Below are 17,390 nucleotides of genomic sequence, written 5' to 3' on the forward strand. Positions count from 1 at the left end.
GCTCCCTTTTGTTCCCACCGTTCCCAAAGTGAAGGAGCCGCGCTCCTATCTGAGTACGGAGGACTATGTTTTCATTTCTTGGAGTAGGACTTTGAAGAGGACTTCTTGATGGAATGCTGTGGGAAACGGGAATAAGTTCTTGTCCTAGTCTGGGATCTAGAACGGGAGCTCCGAAAGGGAGTGGGTTGCAGCGGAGACAAAGATCTGGGAGGAAGAGCCGAAGAATCCTTAGGGCGTCTCGTAGATTGGGTGATCAAGTCCTGAGTGTTCTCTTTCTGCAGGTCAGAGGCAATGTTCAGTACTGTAGTCTGTGGAAAAAGATACGTTTTGTCCAAGGGGCAGAATAGGAGGGCCGATCTCTGAGATGGAGTGACGCCTTTTGAAGTAAAGGAACACCAAAGCTCCCTCTTCTTAAGAATACCCATGGCGTACAGACTGGCTAACTCCTGCTTACTATCGCGAACGCCTCTGTCAATACAGGAAAGTACTCCCAAGAGATCCGACAAGATCTCTTCAGGTAACAAAGAGCACTGTCTAGGTTTGCATATCAGAGCGCCCACCGACCAGTCAAGGAAGCTCATCACTTCGAACACCTTAAAAATATTTTTAAGAAGGTGTGCTAGTTCTGAGGCCGAGAACATAATTTTGGCTGAGGAGAAAGCTGATCTCCTAGTCGAGTCAATAAGGCCATAGAAGTTTCCCTGAGAGGAGGCAGAGACTCCCAGGGAAGGAGCTTCTCCAGTCACATAAAACCTGTAGCTTGGCCCGGACAATTTGGAAGGAGGGAAACAAAAAGCTGCTTTGCCTTGTTCCCTCTTCTCAGAAAACCAATCTTCTACTTCCTCTAGTGCCTTCTTAGCTGAAGAGGAAAGAACTAATTTCGGTAGTTTTGAAGGACAAATTGAGGGGGTTTCCATAAAGAAAGCTGAAGCAGGAACAGAGGGAATAGCTGATGAGAAGAAGCTTGGACAATTTGCTAGCAGGAATCTCAACAGTGCCGGGTACGCTGATGAAAGCGCATTTTGATTGGGAACAACCTCTTCCTCAGAAGAGACAGGAGAAAGCGATAAGTCCGCTGTTGTCTGGGCTGTAGGGGGAGCTTTCTGAAGCAAACTAAGAATATTATCTAGCTTGCTCTGAATCGGGTCAACTTCGAGAGGAACAATGTCCAAAACAACCCTACTAAGAAGCGGTGGAGGAGCGGGCGCCAATGGGCGCTCGGGAGGTGCTGTGGAGATGGGAGCCAGTGACAAAATCTGCTGGTGAACGGGTGCCAACGGGCGCTCAATCGGAAACGGGAGCTTGGCCGCTTCGATGCTAGTTGCTGGCCACTTGGGTGCTGACTGTAGAAACGAAGGTGCCGAGTGCGCAGTTCCTGATGCAGTTTTATTCGACGACAAATGTCTCTGCGCCACAAGGGGCCTCGGCGCCAATTTACAATTGTTGTCAGAAGAAGCGGCAGAGAATTGTTCCGGGCTATCCCAATGACTACACAATGGGCGCGCTGAATCCGTGCCCTTCTTGCAAGGAACAGGGGAAGAAATCTCAAACTCCACTGCACGCCGCTTTAGCAAGCGTGATTTGTCCGCATAGCGCCGTGCGCACCTGGGACTAAAATCTTTGGAGCTGGAGGACTTAAAATGAGCACTCACTTTAAGGCCTTTCCAATGGCCTTTGGTTGCAGTCTGGGATTCATCAACAGCCTGAACTGAGGGGGCGAATGGTCGGGGGCAGACCCCACTGACCTCCCTTAGGCTGCCAGTTTGCCTCCTCCCAGGTGCTGGGGAGTATGACAGGGACCTTGGCCTAGGAGAATCGGCGGGCCGAACAGCCACCCCCTCCACTGCCACTGCACTTGCACTGGGTGCCACGGAGTGATCTGACTCGCTTTTATCCTAAGCACTTTCACCGATGACGGTAATTTAGCGATCGATTGCACAATTAACTCAAAGCGACTATCGATTTTTGACTCCAGACTGACAATAGTGTTGGGGTCGGAAACGTGAGAGCCAGGTAAAGGAGAGGGTTGCACAGGCGGAGAAGATGGAATGGGATCGGAAGAAATTACAGGAGCAATTGCATCCGACTTAGCGAATGAATCTTGACTAGCTAAATCTTTACTAGATTCCCTAGCAATAGCTTTCCTTTTCCTATCTCTGGCTAGTTTCTTAAGATGTGCATCTAAAGTCTTCCACTTCTTAATATCCCAGCCATTACACTCCTCACAACATAAACCTACTGAACATGTTTGTCCCCAACATGAAATACAAACAGTGTGTGAGTTGTAAGATTCTTTAGTTATCCTAGTATTGCAGCCTTTGCTGCAATACCTAATACTAGCACTACTAGTGTCAGACATCCTAGAAAAGTCTAATACAAGTCCAAAAAAAAGCAAAGAGTCATCAATTAATGATCAAATTTCGCCTAACACTATATTAATTATGCCAAAAGGCTGTGAAATTAAATACTTCACCAACTGAAGATAAGTCAAACAACCAGCAAAGTATAAATTCCAGAACTCGAGCTGCTGCCAACCACAGTCAGCAGGAACAAATTGAAGCTCTTTGCTAGGTTGTACCTTCTCTTACACCCAAAAGTGGGTGGGGCATGTAGCCATAACCATAACAAACTAGCGGACCTGCAATTTCAAAATTTTGAGCTGCCAGTTAAAAGAAACTAATAGCTATGTAATTACTGGGTAAGTTACTTATATAAAAATGTACTGTATTGATTTTAACTTTTCAATACATGACAAACTGCTAACAACATTGCTCCATGGGCACTTTCATATTAGTCATTACACACTATCCAGGCAATTAGGGATATTTCATTAGGCAGTCAAATGATAAAACACAATATCAGACGGAAAATATACAAGTCATTTTCCTCTTAAATATAGTTGTTCTCACCTTGGCATCTCAAAAGTGACCCTGTTGATTGATATTGAAGAATAAGTTAATTTCTGTGTAGCAATTAGTGATGTCCACAGCCTCTTTTAGAAATCTATGTTGGTGACCCTGAAATTGAAGCTCCTTCCCTTGTATCACTTTCTCATCAATAACAATGTAACAAATAATTTTCACAAAAATGCAAAATATCAATCTACTCTACAGTGCTAATGCTTACAGTAAATGCTTCGGCTAGTTTTGAGGTTTATGTGAAGATAGAGGAACAGGTGTTTCCATGTGTACGTGCAAGAACAATATCATGCAGTGTTACAGAATGCGTGCATGTAAAATGTGCAGCCATGTACAGTTTGTTGTTATAGGTGAATTATGCTGTTCATTCAAGACTAATCATATGTGATTTTCTTCCACAGAGAATTATGTGCAACACCAGCACACTGCAAGGGAATCAATTTTCAATTCCATAAAAAGGGGAATATTAAGAATGCCACTTTGTGCACATATTCAATACACTAACAAGACAAAAACAAATACATCACAACCTCGTAAAAGTGTTACGCATAAATCTCACACATTAACTTTTGCAAATAATCAGAATTGCCCAGTTCACTTCAATGTGGGAGCCTAAAGATGTAACTCAACTTACAGATCTTTTCATGATATTTTGATAATTATAGTTCTTAAAATATATGGTTAGGACCAAAACATAAAAAAATGTTACAGTAAACCCCGTAGTTCTTCTCAATTCGCGGACTCACGCATATTTCTCTATGGAACATATCTACCCATTATTTGTGGAAAAAATTCGCGGTATATTTTTCACTGTGAAATATTCACTAATTACTGTATTTTCAGATAATTTTCATGAATAAATGCACTTTTTGTGATAAAACTATTAAAATACTCAGGTATAAGCATTTTTACAGGGTTTTTCTTGTGTTTAAACTATCAAAATGGGCAGTTCTAAGTGTTTTTAGAAAATTCGCGGTTTTAGCTATTCACGGGGTGTGGTACCCATCCCCAGCGATTTTTCACTGGTTCACTGTATATCTATGCCTAAAGAGCCAGTCAAGGCACAAAAGAATGCAAGACTGAGTGTTTGAGTCCCTATGTATGGTAAATCTGGTGGTCAGTTCTGAAACAAATGCACATGGACCCAGGAAACTATTTGAAGGCTAAAAAAGCACAAAATTTTCTAACAAAGGATGCAAAACTAATGAGTAAATCATCAGCCTAAGATATTGACATAAAATTTTTTTATAATAAAATAAAGTTTTATATATACTTACCAAGTAATTACATAGCTATTAGTTTCTATTAACTGGCAGCTAGAATTTTGAAATTTCTTGGTAGCGCTACTTTTGCTTTGGCTAGGTGAGTGACCCCGCCCACTTTCGGGTAAGAGAGGAACCAGCTTAGCAAACGAGCTCAATATGTTTATGCTTTACAACCATGCGAGGGGAGGAGGGAGGGCTTTGATCATGTAATTACCTGGTAAGTATATATAAAACTTTTTTTATTATAAAAATGTCATTTTTATATACTGTAAGCTACTTACCAAGTAATTACATAGCTGAATCCCACATTATAGGAGGTGGGATGCATGGCTTACCTATCCTAATACATTAAAATTAGTAATGTAAAAGAAATAGAATTATTGCAAGCAATAGTTAAAATGCTTGCTGGTTCCTTACCTGTTGAGAGAGCTGCTACAGCAAAGTACTGCCTCTGAATGGTGCTCATCTCAACGCATAGCGGCGTGGCAGTGTAGCCAGGAGTCGCCTGCTACATAGCGGGATTCCTTTGTTGCAAGGGAGTGTCCGATTGCCTACAAAGAATAAACAAGTTGCCCCTGCCTTGGGCACAGCACAGAAAAACACAACCAGAGAATAAAAAACAAAACACAATTGCCTATAGCCAAACATTACAGTATACCATTACCCAACCATTATGGATAAAAACTGGTAAGCACTCCAAATACCAAGTATCCCCAGGCTCCCCTACAACACAATACCATGAATCAAGGCGAAACAGGAAGGATGAAGGAAGCTTCCTACACTCCTTCTCCCAACACCATACGAGCAATCAAAATAGGTACTGCAATTTTCATAGGCAGTGTCGCTCAACGACCCACGGATCTTTTCCGTTCTCAGTAAATAGTATCTTAATACCCTTACAGGACAAAGGGTTCTCTCTACTTCCTCTGGACCTAGGATATCTATTAAACTTTTAATAATGAATGAGCGAGGCCAGGGGTTGGCAGGGACTCATTCTTAGCTAAGAATCCCAAGGTAAATGAGCAGATTGCATTATCTTGAGAGAATCCAACCTTTTTATCCAAAGTGTGAAGCTCACTGACTCTCTCGGCAGTCGCTAACGCTACTAGTAACAGATTTTTCCTAGTAAGGTCCCTTAAGAGAGAGATTGCAAAGGTTCAAAACATGGTTGCAACAGCCACTTCAGTACCATGTCTAAATTCCAGGATACTAACTTATCCTCTTTTTGTTTGGTCATATCAAACGACTTGATAAGATCAGAGAGGTCCTTATTAGAGGAGAGATCTAAACCCCTATGTCTAAAAACAGAGCTCAACATTGCTTTGTAGCCTTTAACAGTTGAGGTGGAAAGGCCCTAGTAGACTTCAAATATAGAAGGAAATCACCGATCTCAACCATAGACGTCTTACAAGACGAGATGTTGTTACTTCTGCACCAGTCACGGAAGACTGTCTACAATCAGCAATAGCGTCTGCAACTGCATTTGAAAATCCTTTCACTTGCACCAATCTGTACACAGTCTGAATGTGGTCAGAGCTAGGTGGACAGTCCTTGATGAAACTTTCTGAAATGTGGTTGTCTGAGTAGACTGGTCTTTGAGGCAATAATCTTGGAAAATCCATGAGAAGCTCCAGTAAGTCCAGGAACCATTCTCGGGCTGGCCAGAATGGGGCTACTAACGTCATCTTTACGTTCCGATGATTTCGGAACTTGTTTAATACTTCCCACACCATCTTGAATGGGGAAAAGCATAAAGATCCATGTTCAACCAATCCAAAAGCATCACGTCTGTTGCCCAAGCTTGGGATCTGGCACTGGCGAACAATACAGGGGAGGCAATGATTCTTTGCAGTCGCAAACAGATCTAGAAACGGTCTTCCCAACAGCTTCCATAACTCCATGCAAACTAGAGGGTCTAGAGTCCACTCCGTGGAGAACTTGTTTTCAACAGCTGAGTTTGTCTGCTAAAACATTGCATTTCCCTTATATGAGTCTGGTTAGGATCTGGGTTTGATTCTGATCCGCCCAAATGAGAAGGGCCCTTGCTGCTTGGCAAAAGGAGAAAGAATGAGTTCCCCCTTGTTTCCTTATATAAGATAGAGCAGTGGTGTTGTCTGAGTGGACGGACACTGTCTTCCCGGACACCTCCAATGCAAACGCTTGCAATCCCCAGTGAATTGCCGTCAATTCCTTCACGCTGATGCTACTTTCATCTGTTCCGAATTCCACAGGACTGAAACTTCTTTGTCTCCCAGGAGGGCTCCCAACCTCACGCCTGACACGTCTGAGTAAAACACTAGGTCGGGGTTCAGAGGGAGAAGCGACTTCCCCTGAGAGAGCTTGTCTCTTGAATTCCACCAGGCCAGATCTTCTTTTATTTCCTTCATTATTGGAAAAACGAAAGAATCTGGGTGTTTCTTCCTGTTACAGTTGACTTTCAGAAAGAACTGTAAGTTTCTCATGTGAAGCCTTCCTTGGGACATGAACTGTTCCATGGACGTGAGTCCCCAACGGGCTCATCCAACTGTTTGCAGAACAGGACTGAAGGGTGAGAAATTTGTCTATCTTCTGAAGGCAGGAGTTTATCCTTTAGGGGCAGGAAAAACCCGAAAACTCCAAGAGTTTATCCTCATCCCCAAATAAGCTATCTCCTGAGAAGGAGTTAGTTGAGACTTTTGGAAATTTAACAAGAGGCCCAAGTCCTGGGTGAGAAGAAGAGTCTTGTGAAGGTCCTCCACATTTTTTCCTTCGGCTGGGAGTGAATAAGCCAATTGTCGAGATACAACGAAACATTGACTCCCATCAGATGTAATCATTTCGTCATTGGGGCAAGAACACGCGTGAATACCTGTGGGGCTGTCGGCAGACCGAAGCAAAAGGCTCTGAACTGGTACACTTTGGCGCTGGAACACAAACCTTAAAAACTTCCTTGAGTCCTGATGAACTGGGACATGGAAGTAGGCATCTTTCATGTCTATCGAGATCATCCAATCTTCTGGACGAATGGATGCAAGGGCGGACTGGGATATCTCCATCTTGAATTACACTTTTTGTACATACAAGTCCAGGGCAGTTACATCCAGGACTGGCCTCCAGCCCCTAGAGGTTTTGAGGACTACAAACAGTGGATTATAAAACCCTGGAGAGGAGGTGTCCCCAACAAGCTCGACTGCTTCTTTTTCGAGGAGAGCTGTCACTTCTTGGGAGAAGGCTGAAAACTTCTCAGAGTTTGACAAGTAGGTCATCCATAAAACAGGCTTGTTGCTCAAGGGAGTTTTTTTAGAAACAGGATCAAGTAGCCTTCTCTTAGAACTTGGGCAATCCAACTCTCCGCTCCTCTTGCTTCCCAACTCTCCCAAAAAGTGGAGGAGCCTTGCCCCCACAGGTGTGTGGAGGACTAGATCCTCACTTACATGCGGGTGGTTTGTAGGAGGACTCCTTGATAGCTCTGGGGTTGAAAAGGCCGTTTCCGCAAGGTCTAGGGAAGCCTCTTTGTCTGCCTCTACCCCAAAAGGGCTGGGGTTGAACAGGAGAAACTGTCCTAGAGGAAAGGCCGGAGACTCCTAGGCCATCTCGTCGATTGTGTGAGGAGGTCCTGAGTAGACTTCTGTTGTAGATCAGCCGCAATCTGTAGCACAGTCATTTGAGGGAAAAGGTGCTTCTTGTCCAGAGGCGAGAAGAGGAGTGCAGACTTCTGGGAGGGAGTAACTCCCTTTGTGGTGTATGAATGCCAAAGCTCCCTTTTCTTGAGGATACCCATAGCAAAAAGGGAGGATAATTCAAATGAGCCGTCCCTAATACCCTTATCCAGGCAAGAGATGACTCTTGAATAAGTGCTTGACTAGGTGGTCCAGTTCTGAGGACAAGAGCAAAATCTTGGCTGCATTGAATGCCGACCGTCTGGAGGAGTCAACTAAACCGGAGAAGTCTCCCTGGGAGGAGGCAGGCACTCCCAAGGATGGAACCCCTTTGGTCGCATACGAAAGATATCTTTTTGCGACAGCCTAAAGGGGAGGCCAGCAAAAAGAGACTCTTCCTTGCTCCCTCTTGCTCGAGAGCCAGTTCTCCACCCCACAGAGAGCTTTCTTAGCTGAGAACAGAACCATTTTAGGAAGTCTTGAAGAAGTCGTCTGATTATCCAATCATGTTCGTCGAACCCAGAGATGTCGGAGCTGCAGGAGAGAAGAAATCAGGAAAAGTCACCAGCAGAAAACTGAGTAATGAGGCATACGCCAACAGAGGGGTAACAGGGTCCGCTTCTTCCTCATCCTCCGACGAGATTGGCGACAGATCCGCAACAGGCTAGGGGACCGATGGGGCTTTCTGAATTAAGCTCAGGATGTTATCCAATTTGTGCTGGATCGACTGCACAGAAGGATCCAAAACAGAGGGAGCCACTGTCAGAGCAGGAGCAGGTAGAACCGAAGAAGACACAGGCGCTTGGAAGCAGAATTAGCTTTGGGCGCCAAAGGAGCATCTTGCTGCAAGAGGGGGAACAGGCGCCAATGGGCGCTGGGAGCTGGTGGGCGCTCAGGAGCTGATGAGAGCTTGGGAGCCGATGGGCACTCGGGAGCCAAAGAGCGCTCAGCAAAGAGGTACTCAGGAGACAATGGATGCAAACAAGATGAAGGGAGCCTGGAGGGAGCCACATCAGAAGAGGCACCATGAACCACTGGAGAAGGAAGTTATGGCGCCACTGGGCACCTTGGAGCCAAAGATGACTTCTCTGCCAACAAAGATGCAGGTAAAGCAGATGAACAGACTCTACAAGAACAGGAGATGGGTGCCTGGGCACTGGAGAGTGTCCCGACATCACTAACTGTCTCGGCAAGTCCTCTGAAGCAACAGATGCGCACTTAGAAGAAGATGAAGTTCTCGATAACGGAGAGCGTTTCTGAGAGGTAGCGTGCTTAGAAGGTTGGGCTTGTCCCACTAACACTGGTTGATCCTGGGGGAAGCGTTCGGACTGTCCCAGAAGCTACAGGAAGGAAGACGTTCTGGAGAAGCCTCTTTAACCTTTTTACAGGAACTGCAGAAGGTTGAGCCTCTTCAGGGGATGAGATTCGCCTTGCCATTGGTGCCTAGGACTGGAGTCACTACTGGAAATACTAGATGAAAGGCGATCCACTTCCATAGACACCTTTCCAGCAGGGCTCTGTCGTAACCTGGGAATCAGCAACAGGTACGACTGAGGGGGCAACTGCCTGTGGGCAGAACCCACCAACCTCCTTTGGGCTGCCAGTTTGGGCTCCTCCCAGGTTTAGGGAGTTTGCCAGGGACCTTGGCCTAGGAGAATTGGCGGGACAGACAGACACCTCCTCCACTAACACTTCACTATCACCTTTCACATTCACTTTGTCCAATAAGACTTTAACAGAAGCACCAATCTTCTCCATCATGTCAACGAGTAACCCAAACTTAAGGTTAATTCTCGATTCAAGGCTGGTAATGAGGTTGGGATTGGGAGTAAGGGAGCCAGGGTGAGTAATTAGTACAGATTGAGACATGGGATCAGGTGGAACAAAGGATAAAGAATTAGAATTATCAGACGAAGATTTTGCCGACACCTGGCTAGCTAGTCTTCTTACTACTATCTCTAGCCACTGCTTTTCTCTTTTTATCCGTGTCTAATTCTGTCAAATGACTATTTAAGGTCTTCCACATTTTAGAGTCCCAAGAGACACACTCATTACAGGTCAAATCAGGGGAACATGTTTGACCCCTGCAAGAAGTACATAGAGTATGAGGGTCATAACAGGCTTTAGTCAGTCTCGCATTACAGCCTTTACTGCAATACCTAACATTTTGAGAGCCCGAGTCGGACATGCTGACAAGTCGAGTCGAAGAAAATCCATACTAGTCTTCAGAGAAAACCTGACACTAACTAATTGTGCTGAAAAGGCTACCATAAAGTGAACACTTACCAATGATCCAAGATCAACAGAGAAGAGAAACTTCAAAAACTGCTGCTGCCAATCACTGTAACCACAGCCATCAACCGGCAGAAAGCATATTGAGCTCGTTTGCTAAGCTGGTTCCTCTTTTACCCCGAAAGTGGGCGGGGTCATTCGCCTAGCCAAAACAAAGTAGCGCAGCCACGAATTTCAAAATTCTAGCTGCCGGTTAATAGAAACTAATAGCTATGTAATTACTTGGTAAGTAGCTTATATAAAAATCTGTCTTTAAAAGTCTGAACCTAACCTGACATCAATTTCTGAAAGTCTGAACCTAACCTGACATCACTTTCAACCATCTACTGTAGCACAGGGAAAGAATGGATTATACCTTTTAAGGAAGACTTAATGGGAGGAAATCTGTTCTACAGAATCATTTCTAAAGACATTAGCCTGTCATGGAAAACTAATGAAAACAAATAACATCCACTAAATATGAAGTAAATGTGATGTGCATAGTCCTCCAAAATCAAGATAAGGCACTATCAACTATGACACTGGCTTGCAAAGTTACTTAAAACAAAACTTATGCATGAAAGAATTATGAAAAGAGCTGGGCACTACCAAAGAAACCTAAAACAAAAGTAGGTCTCAAAGATTAAACCCAGCACCTGAGGAAATGGATTCAACAACAAATGAAAATCCCCATAATTCCTAAAATTATATAGTCCTGTACTAGGTCACACACTAAAGCTATGCTGTAATGATTATTCGGAAAATGGTGTTTAAAACATCAAAACAAAGGAAATTCTTGTCAAGAATGAAGGGAGATGAACAAAGTGTGCTTTCCTCACTGACAGTGAGGAAGAATATTTCCTAAGGTTGTGTATATGCAAAATAATGTAGGATATGTTCTTTTGGGAAAATATTTTTGGCTGATGACTTACTCATAATTCTTTTACCCTATGTTATCCTGGGTATGTGATTGGCCTCTCTAAACCTCAAAATGTTTCCAGAACCAATGGCTCACTTGAAGAAAGTTAACAGCTTTGTGGTAAAACAACTACTTAACCAGTGAAGCAGTGGTTAGTGATTCATGGGACTCAACCCAGCCAAAGAAATCCCTGTTTTATTTACCAAACACTCTCACTCCCTGGCTTTGTAACTGAAGACATGTGCACCAGTTGGAGTGGTTAGATGAAAAAAAAAAAAAAAAAAAAAGGTTTTTAGAGATACAAACCTATTTCAAATTTTTTAAATAACTAGAATTACAAACCAATTCCTTCTTCCAGGAGGAGGCAATTTAAGTTTTTAGTTTTCCATCTGTCATCTGACTGAAGATCAACATGAGATAAAAAGATATATAAAAAAATGAGCTTGAAATTTACTATGAGATTAAATACTGTCCATTGTCTAGCTAAACTGAGTCAAGGGATTATGCTGAACTCCTCAGTGAGGAAAGTCTACCCATTACTAACCAATGCTTTGTCAGTTCTAGCAGGTATTTTGGACTGCCATACATATTTATGTAGGCTTAAGTGTAGCCTAAACAAGTCTGTAACTTGTATAGAACCAAAAGTTCTAGCTCTTTTTCTTATCAATATGTTAATTATTACAGTTCATTTTACAGGGTTTACTGTACGGTAACATTTAAGTTACTGATCTTGTTTGTTGCAATAGATGTTTCATGAAAAATCATGATAATAATCACTTCTTAAGATATTGTGGGCTTATCTTAAGAACTTAACAAACATCAGCATCTGTGCACTTTGATGCTAACACAGCATCTTATAAAATAGGTAACACTGCTAGAAACACCGACACTACCTTTCTGAAATTCCTAAAATATGTTATTCTTGTTAAAAATGGATTCTCTTAAAGACCAACTCTCTAACACTTGTCTGTTAAGATAAAACAACAAAGTGTACAGTGAAACAGTTACGGCTTTGGTTTATGAAGCTAACCCAAAATTTGTTTAACTAACTCTAAACGCAGTGTCAGTGTTTTTGTCAGTGTACAGATAACAATAATTTATTTTATCACTATGTAAACACTTAACCTGTATCACGGAAAACTCTACTGGATGTTGATATATCTCTCCATAACACCATGGAGGTCTTTCATCATACGATACAGGGCTTTCTCAGAAATGTAATACAGTGGCAAATTAAAGGGCAATGCTTGAGGAAAGCATTAGGTTTCAATTATGGGAGGGTAGTATCAAAACTGAATTTTTTTTTTTATAAATGTCATGAACAAGAATGCCTTGTACAGAAACCATAATTTTCAGGGAAGCAGGGTCAATTAGTTCTATTTCACACTTGATAGCACATTAGTTACAGGTACAATGTGTCCCAGTAGACATTAACTAATGTCATAAAAACTGCATTTAGAAATGCTAAAATAAATGTTCCTAAGATAACTATTTCCTTCATTCTATACGCAATTCTTTGCTTCACATACTATATAAGTTTGCTTCAGCACATACCACATTATCATTAAAGTAATTTCAAGTACAGAAATGTCTGCTGATCAAGTCACAGTACACATTACAGAGACAGACTACAAAGTTGTACATGGGTATAAAGCTTAGTAAAAATACTTAATAGTAACCCTGATCACTGAAATAAAAATTCTAGAAAACAAAGTTCTCCAAGGCTAGAAAGTCACTATATGATTAGGTCTAAATTGAGCACAAAAGAAAAAATGCTACAGGAAACACACACATAAGAGCATCATGCTACAGACTTTTCTTCCAGGATGGTATCTCTGGGAGGTATATTCAATATAAAACAAATGAAGTGGTCGAGGAGTGATGTCCCATACAATATTAACTAAGATTATTAAGGTGGCAATGACTTGCTTAAACTAAGTAAATCTCTTCATACGTAGCTAACATACAGTTGTCTAACTGTGCTGAATAGTGCTTGAAACATGATGTACAATGTGCCACATAAATATATATATTTCCCTCTACTTCCCTAAATGTAATGAGTCCCATGCTTTTTCTGCCTGAACTCCTATCAGGTCTAACTCTTCTTCTGTCACCTTTCTCAGTGATTTCCTGGTCATCCAAGTCCTCTTGAAGAAATAAAACTACAGAAAAATATAAAACATTGACCACCAAATACTTATGCTAATACAGCTTCAATTACATGTATACTACATTAAAATATTTGGTGATCATGGATTTACATTTTCCAGTTTCTTTACTTCAAGTGTGTATAAATGCATACAGTATTAAAATTCCTTACACAGATATCTGACATAAAACTGCATGTTTGTTTCATGTGAAATGTACAAACAAACTTCTCCTCAATTATGGGGGTACTCTTCACCACATAACAGTGGAAAGGTATACTGTAACAGCCTTCTACAGTGGAAGTGCAGACAATTGCACATACATCGAATTAGACAAAACAAACATACCACTTTAATTTGTTGTATGAGAATTTGAGCATTAAAGGAATTTGTCTATGACCAAAGCTAAAGTTATCAGAGTACACTAGTCATCAATAAGCACAGTTTCTGAGAACTTTCAACAATATAATCTCTGACCCCTGATGACTAAGTTCTGATGAAATATATTTTAAAAATGTGAAATTGAAGTAATGCCTATGCACTTGTTCCAAACTATAGAACTGTTTGATCTATTAAATTATTATCCTCTTTGGAATACATTACTAGTCAGTCAGACAGGAAACAAAATTCATGTACAGGAGATATGGTTATGAGGACATGACATATTTTTTCACATTAGAGGCTATATACTGTATAACACTGAGTTACTTGAAAGGAGTACTGTAATGAGAATGCTAGAAATTCTTCTTCAACTGAAAAATTACAACAAATCATTATGCATGAGAAAAACTAGTTTTCATCCAACCAACCTAGAAACTAGAGATAATAGAAGTTTCCACTCTCCCACTACAAAATTCTGTTCCAGTAATGAAAGTGACACAGTAAAATGCATTTGCAAAGAACTGAACAAAAGCACAAACACCTTATGCAGCAATAGGCCTCCTGAACTCTCTGGGTCAAATTTCAACTGATGTTATCACAAAAAGGAAACACTAAAAATTCTTCTATATTTTGACAGATTCTTTTCTTCATGTTATAAATTCTTAAAATATATACGAAAGCTGCAAAAGTTTTACATAAATATGTGCAATAAAAAGCACCTTAAAGTCATCAAGGAACAATGCTTCAGATTTAAAGTTCTGTACCAGAATACAGTTGCACTGACTTCTACAGTACTGAATTTATAAAAGATTCACATTTAACAAAAAAATGCATTCTCATAGTTTGGCATTTCATACATCAACATAATAAACAGAAAATTAACATTGCTGGTTAAGGGAGCATGGTAAAATCAGCAAAATCTAAGGAGACAGTATGTTCCCAAATAAAACTTGTGGTATCTCAATAAAATGTCAAAACGCATTTAAGACAAAACAACTGGCAACAGTCACCAAAGCCAGGTGTTTAAATATATCCTAAAAATGCCAGACATTGGGCACTAATGAATTGTAGCTAAGGCAAAGCTAAAGGCATTAGAGTATAATGAAAATCCATTTCTGAGCACTGGATTTGTACCAGAAATTGAATCTGACAGTTCTATGGCCTAGCCCCAATCCTACCCTAAAGACAGCAGTGGTACATATGCCCTGTTATGCTCTTATTTTTTTGGTTCTCATTAACAACTTTCTTGATTTATAATCAGACATGATGAATACTGATGAGCTGGACACCTTCCCATTACAGAAATTTTAAATAACAATTTTACTGCGAATGCTGTCCTCTCTGTCTCTCTGCGTTATTTCCTACCAAAAGCTTCATGAGCTTGCTGAGACTGCCAACGGAGCCGTGGCATAAGTAAGGAGGGGCCCCTCTAATGAGGAATAATAACTATATGAGAAATTTTAAGGCTCCTTTCTTCTATTGATGCATACACTGCACTATTCTGGGTAGTATATATGTAAAACAGGTAGTTTGTATTTATATATAAATTATTTCAATTTGTGTATATTCACATGCACTGTAGAAAAGTTAAGTTAGAAGGCAATATTTTCATCTTTGGAATTAAAATAAAAAGTAAACTCAATAGTATAGCAAAGATAACTTAATTTTTCATAGAGTGCTGCCTACATGGCATTTGAACCAGCTTACATACACTTTAAATAACATAAGGCAAGCTGTGCAATCATCAAAGTTAGCTGAAAACCAGATTAGTCATTTAGGTATTACCCTCTTACATCATTCATCTTTTATATTCTATCCTCATTGCCTGGAAGCACTTTACTTGGCTTTAGTTTATGTAGTTCTTTACTCTTCCATTCCAATCAGTGCAAAGTTCTATACACAGAAATTAGCTCCACAAAGGTTAATAGGGGAAAGTTAGTTTCAATAGTTGCATAAAAATTAGTAACAATACACTTACAGGGAATAGCAAGTTAGAATCAAGTGCCTAAGGTACTAGGACCTTTTAGTCTTGAGGAGCTAACAAAATTTTGTTACACCCATGATGAATCAGCAATATCTTAAATCATAACAGCACTCAAGAAACAGAACATCAGATTCATTAAATTTGAGAAATGCTATTTCACCCCAATTCTCATTATAAAAACTACCTGGCAATAGCAAACGGGTTAGTACTTTAGCTACTGCTAATATGCGATCACAACTTTCCAGCGAAAAACTGAAAAATAACAGCCTTAGTCCTAAATAAAAAGCATTTCTAGTCTTCTCTTTTTACTAAATAAAATGTTTCAGGAAATAACAACCAGTCTCATCTATTCAAGCAAGTACAATTGTTCAGGAAATAATAAATGTAGCCCAACATATGAGAGAGAGAGAGAGAGAGAGAGAGAGAGAGAGAGAGAGAGAGAGAGAGAGAGAGAGAGAGAGAGAGAGAGAGAGAGAGAGAGAGAGTTAATATGAGCTAAGCTTGGAATTTTTTATTAAACCTAACTGAAAGGTGAAAATTTTGAAATATTTTACCTTTATACTTTAAAAGTGGAGTATTACCTTAAAATAATAACACATTTTTCTAATGAAGTAATATCTCTCTTTAATGGATATATGCAATTCTGGGGTATCTGTTAGCAACTAATGTCTGTCGATTGTTTTACCTATGGCAAGTCAATATGTTACTTATAAAATAATTGAGAAACATATTAGAAGTAAAACTTTTTTTGAATGAAAATTGATGGTGGTACTGTACTCATTTTCTACATGGCATTAGCTATTCTAATTTATTGCTGTGCTCTCGCAGAAAAATTAAGATAACTATTTTAACCTTATTTCAAACATATTCTAGTAAATTTGATTATAAAATATAAAAATTTCAACACCATCGAAACTTTTAATACAATTCTTCTCATGTGAATTAAATTTCAGCAGTTTGGGTCTTTCATTAAATAGATTTCATTATTTATTGTACTTCCTCACATTGTACATCCTCATATTTTTCAGCTATTCATTACATTATGTCCTTAGTTCAATAATTGTCAAGACAAAGCAACTTATCAATATTTTCATTAGGCTATTGAGTAGTATGCCATTATATACAACTCATTTTCATGCTATCTGAGTGCACGCATGCACTCTTTCACTGACCAAGTGAAGAGGAAGCATTTCAGAAGGCATGTTCCTATTAAACAATATCACATTTCTTCTGCTTGGACTCCTTGGCGTCATTCCCATCTGCTCAGCGACAGTGCTAATATCTTGAGACGCTCTCTATCATTGTTTTTAGGTGTGGCACTCTACAGACAATTTACCTCCAGTGCTTCATCATTAACTCAATATCTGATTACTCCATTGATTACCAATGTTTTTAAAGCAATTTTTGCTTTCCAGAGCCACTTGTTACCATTAAGGAATATGAAATGACACTTAAACTCCAGCAGATTTTTAAGATGTGACCCACAACTGGAGCCACTCTGTTTCCTTTGGTGAAATCAGTGACAGATCCACAAGTAACCAGATGAATGATTTTCAACTGTTCACTGGTTTGGGTGAGGAAACCCTCACCACAAAGCTAATCCACAAAAGGAAATATGTCCTGCTTTGAAAAGCAACCACTCTTCAAGGCAGATCATACCACTTCTATAGATGCTACAACTCCAAACTGGGCCACTGCAATACCAAGGTTCTAAGCCATTATAATTTAAGGTATCAACTTTGATACCTTAAATTATAAGGATCCAAGCCACTTGGTACAAAATTTCTGAACCACTCCAGTACTTTTAACTTCAGGCCACTTTAGTACCAAGGACAGTAGTTGTGCCAGCACCAATGATCTAAGCAGT

General features: G+C 40.4%; 2 protein-coding genes across 3 annotated transcripts in view; both read right to left on the reverse strand.

Annotated features, from left to right (window-relative positions):
* LOC136837392 (integumentary mucin A.1-like) overlaps window positions 1-17,390 on the reverse strand; it is a 66,276-nt gene that overhangs the window by 17,183 nt on the left and 31,703 nt on the right. For both annotated transcript variants that reach the window (XR_010852686.1, XR_010852685.1), the window contains one exon: window positions 2,910-3,017. The gene's annotated coding sequence lies outside the window, so the exon portion shown is untranslated. The remainder of the gene's footprint in view (window positions 1-2,909; window positions 3,018-17,390) is intronic.
* LOC136837580 (uncharacterized) lies at window positions 6,766-7,218 on the reverse strand. Its single transcript, XM_067102457.1, has one exon. The coding sequence runs from the start codon at window positions 7,216-7,218 to the stop codon at window positions 6,766-6,768; it is 453 nt and encodes a 150-aa protein (XP_066958558.1).

This window comes from Macrobrachium rosenbergii, chromosome 59, assembly GCF_040412425.1.
Source record: "Macrobrachium rosenbergii isolate ZJJX-2024 chromosome 59, ASM4041242v1, whole genome shotgun sequence".
In the NCBI taxonomy this organism is placed as follows: Eukaryota; Metazoa; Arthropoda; class Malacostraca; order Decapoda; family Palaemonidae; genus Macrobrachium; species Macrobrachium rosenbergii.